This window comes from Salvelinus alpinus, chromosome 3 (assembly GCF_045679555.1).
Source record: "Salvelinus alpinus chromosome 3, SLU_Salpinus.1, whole genome shotgun sequence".
Taxonomy (NCBI): domain Eukaryota; kingdom Metazoa; phylum Chordata; class Actinopteri; order Salmoniformes; family Salmonidae; genus Salvelinus; species Salvelinus alpinus.
In genome coordinates, this window is record NC_092088.1 from 97,628,157 (window position 1) to 97,640,314 (window position 12,158).

General features: G+C 44.5%; 1 protein-coding gene across 3 annotated transcripts in view; it reads right to left on the reverse strand.

Annotated features, from left to right (window-relative positions):
- Positions 1–4,945: 4,945 nt before the first annotated feature.
- Positions 4,946–12,158, reverse strand: part of dpysl4 (dihydropyrimidinase like 4) — a 46,116-nt gene continuing 38,903 nt past the window's right edge. For 2 of the 3 annotated variants that reach the window (XM_071394610.1, XM_071394612.1), the window contains exons 12-14: positions 11,480–11,659; positions 9,294–9,471; positions 4,946–8,551 (exon numbers count right to left, since the gene is read on the reverse strand). In XM_071394610.1, the coding sequence (XP_071250711.1) occupies positions 8,460–8,551; positions 9,294–9,471; positions 11,480–11,659 (450 nt within the window). In that variant the 3' untranslated portion in view covers positions 4,946–8,459. The remainder of the gene's footprint in view (positions 8,552–9,293; positions 9,472–11,479; positions 11,660–12,158) is intronic. The other variant, XM_071394611.1, reaches the window with a different exon arrangement.

A 12,158-nucleotide genomic window follows, 5' to 3' on the forward strand; every position in this document is an offset into this window, starting at 1 on the left:
GGGAGTGTAACTTTTCAGAGCAGAGTGATGGAGTGTAACCTTTCAGAGCAGAGTGATGGAGAGTAACCTTTCAGAGCAGAGTGAGGGAGTGTAACTTTTCAGAGCAGAGTGATGGAGTGTAACCTTTCAGAGCAGAGTGATGGAGTGTAACCTTTCAGAGCAGAGTGATGGAGAGTAACCTTTCAGAGCAGAGTGAGGGAGTGTAACTTTTCAGAGCAGAGTGATGGAGTGTAACCTTTCAGAGCAGAGTGAGGGAGGGTAACCTTTCAGAGCAGAGTGATGGAGCGTAACCTTTCAGAGCAGAGTGATGGAGTGTAACCTTTCAGAGCAGAGTGAGGGAGGGTAACCTTTCAGAGCAGAGTGATGGAGCGTAACCTTTCAGAGCAGAGTGATGGAGTGTAACCTTTCAGAGCAGAGTGATGGAGTGTAACCTTTAAGAGCAGAGTGAGGGAGCGTAACCGTTCAGAGCAGAGTGATGGAGCTTAACCTTTCAGAGCAGAGTGATGGAGCGTAACCTTTCAGAGCAGAGTGATGGAGTGTAACCTTTCAGAGCAGAGTGATGGAGTGTAACCTTTCAGAGCAGAGTGATGGAGTGTAACCTTTCAGAGCAGAGTGATGGAGTGTAACTTTTCAGACCAGAGTGAGGGAGCGTAACCTTTCAGAGCAGAGTGATGGAGTGTAACCTTTCAGAGCAGAGTGAGGGAGAGTAACCTTTCAGAGCAGAGTGATGGAGCGTAACCTTTCAGAGCAGAGTGAGGGAGAGTAACCTTTCAGAGCAGAGTGATGGAGCGTAACCTTTCAGAGCAGAGTGATGGAGCGTAACCTTTCAGAGCAGAGTGATGGAGCGTGTGACCTTTCAGAGCAGAGTGAGGGAGGATGTGTAACCTTTCAGAGCAGAGTGATGGAGCGTAACCTTTCAGAGCAGAGTGAGGGAACGTAACCTTTCAGAGCAGAGTGATGGAGTGTAACATTTCAGAGCAGAGTGAGGGAGCGTAACCTTTCAGAGCAGAGTGATGGAGTGTAACCTTTCAGAGCAGAGTGAGGGAGAGTAACCTTTCAGAGCAGAGTGATGGAGTGTAACCTTTCAGAGCAGAGTGATGGAGTGTAACCTTTCAGAGCAGAGTGATGGAGTGTAACCTTTCAGAGCAGAGTGATGGAGCGTGTGACCTTTCAGAGCAGAGTGAGGGAGGATGTGTAACCTTTCAGAGCAGAGTGATGGAGCGTAACCTTTCAGAGCAGAGTGATGGAGTGTAACCTTTCAGAGCAGAGTGAGGGAGTGTAACCTTTCAGAGCAGAGTGATGGAGGGGGTGTAACCTTTCAGAGCAGAGTGATGGAGGGTAACCTTTCAGAGCAGAGTGATGGAGTGTAACCTTTCAGAGCAGAGTGATGGAGTGTAACCTTTCAGAGCAGAGTGATGGAGTGTAACCTTTCAGAGCAGAGTGATGGAGGGGGTGTAACCTTTCAGAGCAGAGTGATGGAGCGTAACCTTTCAGAGCAGAGTGATGGAGTTTAACTTTTCAGAGCAGAGTGATGGAGCGTAACCTTTCAGAGCAGAGTGATGGAGCGTAACCTTTCAGAGCAGAGTGATGGAGTGTAACCTTTCAGATCAGAGTGATGGAGTGTAACTTTTCAGAGCAGAGTGATGGAGCGTAACCTTTCAGAGCAGAGTGATGGAGCGTAACCTTTCAGAGCAGAGTGATGGAGTGTAACCTTTCAGAGCAGAGTGATGGAGGGGGTGTAACATTTCAGAGCAGAGTGATGGAGTGTAACCTTTCAGAGCAGAGTGAGGGAGTGTAACTTTTCAGAGCAGAGTGATGGAGTGTAACCTTTCAGAGCAGAGTGATGGAGGGGGTGTAACCTTTCAGAGCAGAGTGATGGAGCGTAACCTTTCAGAGCAGAGTGAGGGAGTGTAACCTTTCAGAGCAGAGTGATGGAGTGTAACCTTTCAGAGCAGAGTGAGGGAGTGTAACTTTTCAGAGCAGAGTGATGGAGTGTAACTTTTCAGAGCAGAGTGATGGAGTGTAACCTTTCAGAGCAGAGTGAGGGAGTGTAACTTTTCAGAGCAGAGTGATGGAGTGTAACTTTTCAGAGCAGAGTGATGGAGTGTAACCTTTCAGAGCAGAGTGAGGGAGTGTAACTTTTCAGAGCAGAGTGATGGAGTGAAACCTTTCAGAGCAGAGTGATGGAGTGTAACCTTTCAGAGCAGAGTGATGGAGCGTAACCTTTCAGAGCAGAGTGATGGAGCGTAACCTTTCAGAGCAGAGTGATGGAGTGTAACTTTTCAGAGCAGAGTGATGGAGTGTAACCTTTCAGAGCAGAGTGAGGGAGCGTAACCTTTCAGAGCAGAGTGAGGGAGAGTAACCTTTCAGAGCAGAGTGATGGAGTGTAACCTTTCAGAGCAGAGTGAGGGAGAGTAACCTTTCAGAGCAGAGTGATGGAGCGTAACCTTTCAGAGCAGAGTGAGGGAGAGTAACCTTTCAGAGCAGAGTGAGGGAGAGTAACCTTTCAGAGCAGAGTGATGGAGCGTAACCTTTCAGAGCAGAGTGAGGGAGTGTAACCTTTCAGAGCAGAGTGATGGAGCGTAACCTTTCAGAGCAGAGTGAGGGAGAGTAACCTTTCAGAGCAGAGTGAGGGAGCGTAACCTTTCAGAGCAGAGTGAGGGAGAGTAACCTTTCAGAGCAGAGTGATGGAGTGTAACCTTTCAGAGCAGAGTGAGGGAGAGTAACCTTTCAGAGCAGAGTGAGGGAGCGTAACCTTTCAGAGCAGAGTGATGGAGCGTAACCTTTCAGATCACATGTACCATACCCCAGCTGTTACACAACACATTATAAGCCTGGGATGACATGCCACCTGTTTCTGTCTGTCTGGTTTGTGTGGGTGTGTCAGACCAGAGCCCCTACGTCACGTGACTCCTTACAGAGGGAACTGGATCCTCCAGCCCTCCAGAGTAGAGGCTCGTTGGCACGCAGCCATGTTCTTAACCTTTCACTCACACACACACACACACACACACACACACACACACACACACACACACACACACACACACACACACACACACACACACACACACACACACACACACACACACACACACACACACACACACTCACGCACACACAGTCACACACACAGGAACACATACAGTCACACGCACACAGACACACACACAGACTGACACAGACACAGATACAGACACACAGACACACACACTCAGATGAGTTAACTATGTACCAATGGAGATGTCAGAAACAACAGAGAGACATGTAAGAGACCGACTTGATTTGTGCAGAGTCATATTGGATCTACAGTTGAAGTCGGAAGTTTACATACACCTTAGCCAAATAGATTCAAACTCAGTTTTTCACAATTCCTGACATTTAATCCTAGCAAAAATTCCCTGTCTTCAGTCAGTTAGGATCACCACTTTATTTTAATGTGAATGTGAAATGGCAGAATAATAGTAGAGAGAATGATTTATTTCAGCTTTTATTTCTTTCATCACAATCCCAGTGGGTCAGAAGTTTACATACACTCAATTAGTATTTAGTAGCATTGCCTTTAAATTGTTTAACTTGGGTCAAACGTTTTGGGTAGCATTCCACAAGCTTCCCACAATAAGTTGGGTGAATTTTGGCCCATTCCTCCTGACAGAGCTGGCGTAACTGTGTCAGGTTTGTAGGCCTCCTTGCTCGCACACGCTTTTTCAGTTCTGCCGACAAATTGTCTATAGGATTGAGGTCAGGGCTTTGTGACGGCCACTCCAATAACTTGACTTTGTTGTTCTTAGGCCATTTTGCCACAACTTTGGAAGTATGCTTGGGGTCATTGTCCATTTGGAAGACCCATTTGCGAACAAGCTTTAACTTCCTGACTGATGTCTTGAGATGTTGCTTCAATATATCCACATAATTTTTCTACCTCATGATGCCATCTATTTTGTGAAGTACACCAGTCCCTCCTGCAGCAAAGCACCCCCACAACATGATGCTGCCACCCCCATGCTTCACGGTTGGGATGGTGTTCTTCGGCTTGCAAGCCTCCCCCTTTTTCCTCCAAACATAATGATGGTCATTATGGCCAAACAGTTCTATTTTTGTTTCATCAGAACAGAGGACATTTCTCCAAAAAGTACAATATTTGTCCCCATTTGCAGTTGCAAACCATAGTCTGGCTTTTTTATGGCGGTTTTGGAGCAGTGGCTGCTTGCTTGCTGAACGGCCTTTCAGGTTATGTCTATATAGGACTCGTTTTACTGTGGATATAGATAACTTTGTACCCGTTTCCTCCAGCATCTTCACAAGGTCCTTTGCTGTTGTTCTGGGATTGATTTGCACTTTTCACACCAAAGTAAGTTAATCTCTAGGAGACAGAACGTGTCTCCTTCCTGAGCGGTATGATGGCTGCGTGGTCCCATGGTGTTTATACTTGCGTACTATTGTTTGTACAGATGAACGTGGTACCTTCAGGTATTTGGACATTTCTCCAAAGGATGAACCAGACTTGTGGAGGTCTACCATTTCTGAGGTCTTGGCTGATTTCTTTTGATTTTCCCATGAGGTCAAACAAAGAGGCACTGAGTTTGAAGGTAGGCTTGAAATAAATCCACAGGTACACATCCAATTGACTCAAATTATGTCAATTAGCCTATCAGAAGCTTCTAAAGCCATGACATCATTTTCTGGAAGCTGTTTAAAGGCACAGTCAACTTAGTGTATGTAAAATAATCTGTCTGTAAACAAATGTTGGAAAAATGACTTGTGTCATGCTCTAAGTAGATGTCCTAACCGACTTGCTAAAATTCTAGTTTGTTTACAAGATATTTGTGGAGTGGTTGAAAAACGACTTTTAATGACTCCAACCTAAGTGTATGTAAACTTCCGACTTAAACTGTATATAAGACATGTTATGACATTGTCATTACAAATAACAAATATAAACCAATTACACTTTTCCCCCTCAAACTTTATTCAGGACATGCGTACATTAGCTTTCGGGACACAAATCATATTTCCATTGGACACAGAAACAGTAGAAAAAGACTTAATTGACCACTTCATTTGCCCTTTTTTATATGACCACTTAACGAATGTAAACAACCGTTCCAAAGACTGACTGAGTATACCGAGTTACAACACTGTTGAACAAGAGAGTTGAACAAGAACAACCTTAATGTTGTCGGTCTATTTGGGCGACAAAACAAAATGTCCGCTTTCTCAACCGGACCATGTAAAAGTACAAACGTGAAAGTCTACAAAAGAGAAAGGAAATGGTAGAAAATTAAATAAAATCATTACAAATAAGAGTCAGGTTTTAAAAAAGCTAAAGACTTTTAAAACCACTGTTTATTGTTCACAGCTCCACGTATCCCTGTGTGTCTTGGCTACAACGTGGGTGTTCAATAGCCTGGAATCCTGACCGCTATGCTCTGTTTCACCAAGTCAGTGGAGCATTCAGTATGGCTTAACCAGGCTAGGGTTTCAAAGCACCAGATGTTTCGTCTTTATATACAAAAATATAAAAGTCACACGATGACAGTGGAACATGGCTGTGCTATAAAGACAAAAACACAGATCCAGTATACAGATGATATGGGCTTCCCTGTAACTCCTATATAGACATGAAGGATTAAATAAGTCCTTATTCTGACTGACTGACTAGAAGGATTGGTGAAGTTCTTATTCTGACTGACTGACTGACTGACTAGAAGGATTGGTGAAGTTCCTATTCTGACTGACTGACTAGAAGGATTGGTGAAGTTCTTATTCTGACTGACTGAGTAGAAGGATTGGTGAAGTTCCTATTCTGACTGACTGAGTAGAAGGATTGGTGAAGTTCCTATTCTGACTGACTGACTAGAAGGATTGGTGAAGTTCTTATTCTGACTGACTGAGTAGAAGGATTGGTGAAGTTCCTATTCTGACTGACTGAGTAGAAGGATTGGTGAAGTTCCTATTCTGACTGACTGACTGAATAAAAGGATTGAATAAGTTCTTATTCTGACTGACTGAATAAAAGGATTGAATAAGTTCTTATTCTGACTGACTGACTAGAAGGATTGGTGAAGTTCCTATTCTGACTGACTGACTGAATAAAAGGATTGAATAAGTTCTTATTCTGACTGACTGAATAGAAGGATTGGTGAAGTTCCTATTCTGACTGACTGACTGAATAAAATGATTGAATAAGTTCTTATTCTGACTGACTGAATAGAAGGATTGGTGAAGTTCTTATTCTGACTGACTGAACAGAAGGATTGGTGAAGTTCTTATTCTGACTGACTGAATAGATGGATTGGTGAAGTTCCTATTCTGACTGACTGAATAGAAGGATTGGTGAACTTCTTATTCTGACTGACTGACTAGAAGGATTGGTGAAGTTCTTATTCTGACTGACTGAATAGAAGGATTGGTGAACTTCTTATTCTGACTGACTGAACAGAAGGATTGGTGAAGTTCTTATTCTGACTGACTGAATAGAAGGATTGGTGAAGTTCCTATTCTGACTGACTGACTGAATAGAAGGATTGGTGAAGTTCTTATTCTGACTGACTGACTGAATAGAAGGATTGGTGAAGTTCCTATTCTGACTGACTGACTAGAAGGATTGGTGAAGTTCTTATTCTGACTGACTGAGTAGAAGGATTGGTGAAGTTCTTATTCTAAATGACTGACTGAATAGAAGGATTGGTGAAGTTCTTATTCTGACTGACTGACTAGAAGGATTGGTGAACTTCTTATTCTGACTGACTGAACAGAAGGATTGGTGAAGTTCTTATTCTGACTGACTGAATAGAAGGATTGGTGAAGTTTCTATTCTGACTGACTGACTGACTAGAAGGATTGGTGAAGTTTCTATTCTGACTGACTGACTGACTAGAAGGATTGGTGAAGTTCTTATTCTGACTGACTGACTAGAAGGATTGGTGAAGTTCTTATTCTGACTGACTGAATAGAAGGATTGGTGAAGTTCTTATTCTGACTGACTGAATAGAAGGATTGGTGAAGTTCCTATTCTGACTGACTGAATAGAAGGATTGGTGAAGTTCCTATTCTGACTGACTGAATAGAAGGATTGGTGAAGTTCTTATTCTGACTGACTGACTGAATAGAAGGATTGGTGAAGTTCCTATTCTGACTGACTGACTGAATAGAAGGATTGGTGAAGTTCTTATTCTGACTGACTGACTGAATAGAAGGATTGGTGAAGTTCCTATTCTGACTGACTGACTGAATAGAAGGATTGGTGAAGTTCCTATTCTGACTGACTGACTGAATAGAAGGATTGGTGAAGTTCCTATTCTGACTGACTGACTGAATAGAAGGATTGGTGAAGTTCTTATTCTGACTGACTGACTAGAAGGATTGGTGAAGTTCCTATTCTGACTGACTGAATAGAATGATTGGTGAAGTTCCTATTCTGACTGACTGAATAGAATGATTGTTGAAGTTCCTATTCTGACTGACTGAATAGAAGGATTGGTGAAGTTCTTATTCTGACTGACTGAATAGAAGGATTGGTGAAGTTCTTATTCTGACTGACTGAATATACCATGGAAGCAAAGTTAGCGCACCTGCATTGGGATAAAACGATCATAATAATAGTAAGACAAGTGTGACTAGAGGACTGTCCCTACAGTCTGTTCACAGTAACAGTAATACACACTTATTTTCCTTGTTGTATTTGTAATGAGTAACGATGAAGAGGAAAAAGTCATGCATAACAGTAAGAGACGGTAAGATGAAGCCTAAATAGCCTACAGCCATGACTAAATAACAGCAGAGAGAGAGAGACAACAAGTTGGCGTTAGTCTGAAATGGCACTCTAATACCCTAGATAGTGCACTAGAGGACAAAAGTAGTGCGCTATCTAGGGAATAGAGTGCCATGTGGGACTCAACTACAGAGTTTCTTAGAAGCACTGAAGCGAAAGCAGAAGCAGGCATCACTAAGGACGAGAGAGAGAGCTGAGAGGCATTCTGTGGTCCAAAGAAAACTACTTTCATCTAGGACTCGTTTATCACCATGTTAGTAAAGCTATAGTGAAGCCGAGGAGATGAGAGAGAGAGACGGTTATCTGGCTGAGGAGACAGAGACTGTTTAAGGTGCATGCTACGGAGATCTGACAGGGGACAGTTGACTATTGATGGGTGATGAGATAAATTGATTGAGGAATTGATCACAATATTGATAAGGGATAACAGATCAAAGTACTAAGTTGGTGTGTCTACCATAGACATAGAATGACTGGTAACTACTAGTGGTAATTGTAGTTCTACGCTGTATACTGTTTTACAGTTGTATCTGAGAAGAAGATTGCATGTTCAGGTTTCACTGTTGAGTTGAGTTCTGGAAGCCAGGTGAGATTTGTTTTGATTGATGGTAGTTGGTTGTTGCTACAGTAGTTGATGTATCGTTCTCCCTACAGCAGACGCGAGAGGAGCAAGGAGCTCCCGGGTTCACGACAGGGTGGTGATATTGGAGCGGCCACCGGGTGGCGCCACGATCCTCTGTGCTGAGCGTCGGGGGATGTGGTCGTCAATCTGAGTTCCTGTTTCGGAGAACAAGAACAAAGACCCGTTACAAACAATTGAGTACATTTTGTGTTCTGATAGGGGTAAGGCAGTATAACTAGGATTTGAAATAACCATTGTACAGCTTCCCAAATCCCTGACCTTAGATGTAACTACCTCTATAATGTAGCTATGGCTATAATTGGTCCTGAGTGGTTCAACAGAGACAGTAAACAGAGCTAGAAGTTAGACCGTTATAAGACTGACAGGATAGACAGGACTCCCAATTAGAAAGATGATTGGCTGAAACAAGGGAATGGGAGTGAGATGGTCAGAGTGAGAGAGAAGGAGGGAGAGGGGAGGAAGACGGAGAGCGTGGAAGAGAGGGAGATGGGGGGGAGAGAGAGAGAGAAGGAGGGAGAGGGGAGGAAGACAGAGAGCGTGGAAGAGAGGGAGATGGGGGGGGGGGAGTGAGAAGGGAGAGAGAGGGGAGGAAGACGGAGAGCGTGGAAGAGAGAGAGATGGGGGGGAGAGAGAGTGAGAAGGGGGAGAGAGAGATTAGGATGCTTATAGACAGAGACACTGAGAGAAAAGGAAGGACAAAGAAATAATTAAATAATACAACCCTGACAGCAAGACAAAAGGAGACAGTTTCCTGTCTGGTACTTCCAGGGAGTGAAAGAGATATGATCTTAATGAGAAGAACCCTGTATAAATAAAGGTTAAATGTAAAAAGTGAGGAGAAACATCCACACCCAGTAAAGAGTAGACAAAGCTTACCCATACCGGATAGAGTGAAACCAGACCGGTGCAGGTCCCTGGTGGGGTCGAGGGGGCCCTTCCCTGGGCACTGGGGCCCCCTGCTGGAGGGAGTGGCCAGCACTGACTTAGTCATGCTGATGACGTCATGGACCGGTCCATCATAGTTCCCTCGGGGGACGCCACGGGCATCAGCCATCTGAAGAGGGAGGAGAATGTCATGTTAAGGAAAATGTAGATCATCAACCATCTGGAGAGAATGTCAAGTTAGTATCATGTAAATCATCAACCATCTGGAGAGAATGTCATTTTAGGATAATGTAAATCACCAGCCATCTGGAGAGAATGTCATCTTAGGATAATGTAAATCACCAGCCATCTGGAGAGAATGTCATGTAAAGGATCATTTAAATCATCAACCATCTGGAGAGAATGTCATGTAAAGGATAATGTAATTAAGAGGATAATGTAGCCTTCATCATAAAACATTTGGTCACCATTTAAAAAGGGATTTACTGTATAATATACAGTAAGTAAAGAGTGGGAAGAGAGTTATGCCACATTTGTCAAAGCACAAGTTGCGATGGACTTTTATACTATCACACTATGTTACTCTGCGTAGCCGTTAGCCGTTAGCCGTTATCCGTTAGCGTTTAAATTGCTGCAAGTGCACTTCAAAAGCACAGTTTCTTTAAAACCTAATGTGGTAGAGTTTCAGGCCTCTGTCTGTAAAGTGTACCTCTCGCATTAGGTGACAGGGCCATTTAGGGATGGATTGTTCTTGTTCCTCTTTAGCTCTCAGCTCTTACCCTTCACTGGTTCTCTGATTTCATCTCTTACTCTGCTGCGGGCTTTGAGAAATTACACAACTGAATGGTGGCAAAAGCTTTAACACAATGAAATGTCCCTCTTGCTTCAAGTGAGATCTGCAACACGATAATGACAAGGACATTTAACACCCCTACTGCTCCTCTTTTTGGACAGAACATCTGTGTCCTCAATAGCCCATTCAATTCCCAACCTGGCCCCATTCCATCATGGCCACCTAATCATCCCCTTCGTTCCTAATTGGGGTATATCACTCCTCACCACTACACCATGTTAGCTGATGATTGGTAAACCTTTTGGCACAAAATGGTCACATGAACTACTTAAGTGGATGCCACACATTGGTGGTGGATGAGGTGAGTTCTCCCTTACTATGTAAAGCTCTTTGAGTACCTCAGTAGGTAAAAAGGCGCTACATTAATCCAATCTAATTTGTATTAGCCGTTAGCTCCTAGCTCTCACCCTGCTTCTGTAATTTATCCCACCTGCTCCTCTTTTTTGTTGGTACTGTATGTCAATTTTCTCATCAGCTCTTACCCTGTTAGCATTAGCCCCTAGCTCTTACCCTGCTAGCATTGGCCCCTAGCTCTTACCCTGCTAGCATTAGACCCTAGCTCTTACCCTGCTGTGCTTTTACCCTGCAAGCATTAGCCCCTAGCGCTTACCCTGCTAGCATTAGCCCCTAGCTCTTACCCTGCTAGCATTAGCCCCTAGCTCTTACCCTGCTAGCATTGGCCCCTAGCTCTTACCCTGATAGCATTAGACCCTAGCTCTTACCCTGCTGTGCTTTTACCCTGCAAGCATTAGCCCCTAGCTCTTACCCTGATAGCATTAGCAGCTAGCTCCCACCCTGCTGTGCTTTTACCCTGCAAGCATTAGCCCCTAGCTCTTACGCTGCAAGCATTAGCCCCTAGCTCTTACCCTGCTAGCATTAGCCCCTAGCTCTTACCCTGCTGTGCTTTTACCCTGCAAGCATTAGCCCCTAGCGCTTACCCTGCTAGCATTAGCCCCTAGCTCTTACCCTGCTGTGCTTTTACCCTGCAAGCATTAGCCCCTAGCTCTTACCCTGATAGCATTAGCAGCTAGCTCCCACCCTGCTGTGCTTCTACCCTGCAAGCATTAGCCCCTAGCTCTTACGCTGCAAGCATTAGCCCCTAGCTCTTATCCTGCTAGCATTAGCTCCTAGCTCTTACCCTGCTAGCATTAGCCGCTAGCTCTTACCCTGCTAGCATTAGCCACTAGCTCTTACCCTGATAGCATTAGCCGCTAGCTCCCACCCTGCTGTGCTTTTACCCCGCAAGCATTAGGCCCTAGCTCTTACCCTGCAAGCATTAGCCCCTAGCTCTTACCCTGGTTAGCCTTCATCTTTCTTCTCTTACCTTGCTGCGTGCTTTGATCCTCTTGTAGACGTAGTCAGGGTAAGCTTTCCTGGGTACGAAGCGTCCAGAGCCCTCTGTGACGTTCAGCTTGCCCCCCTCCAGGACGATCTTCCCCTGGCTGATCACCACCACCGGGGCTCCCCGCACCTCCATGCCCTCAAAGATGTTCATCTCCACTGTCTGGAAACACACACAAGGACAGAATAATGAACATCCAGCTCAGACATGATATCATCATCATCATCATCATCATCACACCCTTACAGACAGACGGACAAAACTCCTCCCTGACAGACGGACAGACAAAACTCCTCCCTGACAGACGGACGGACAAAACTCCTCCCTGACAGACGGACAGACAAAACTCCTCCCTGACAGAGAGAAAGACAAAACTCCTCCCTGACAGAGAGAAAGACAAAACTCCTCCCTGACAGAGAGACAGGCAGACAGACAGACAGACAAAACATTTACATTTACATTACATTTAAGTCATTTAGCAGACGCTCTTATCCAGAGCGACTTACAAGTTGGTGCATTCACCTTATGATGTCCAGTGGAACAACCACTTTACAATAGTGCATCTAACTCTAAGGGGGGAGGGGGGGGTTAGAAGGATTACTTTATCCTATCCTAGGTATTCCTTAAAGAGGTGGGGTTTCAGGTGTCTCCGGAAGGTGGT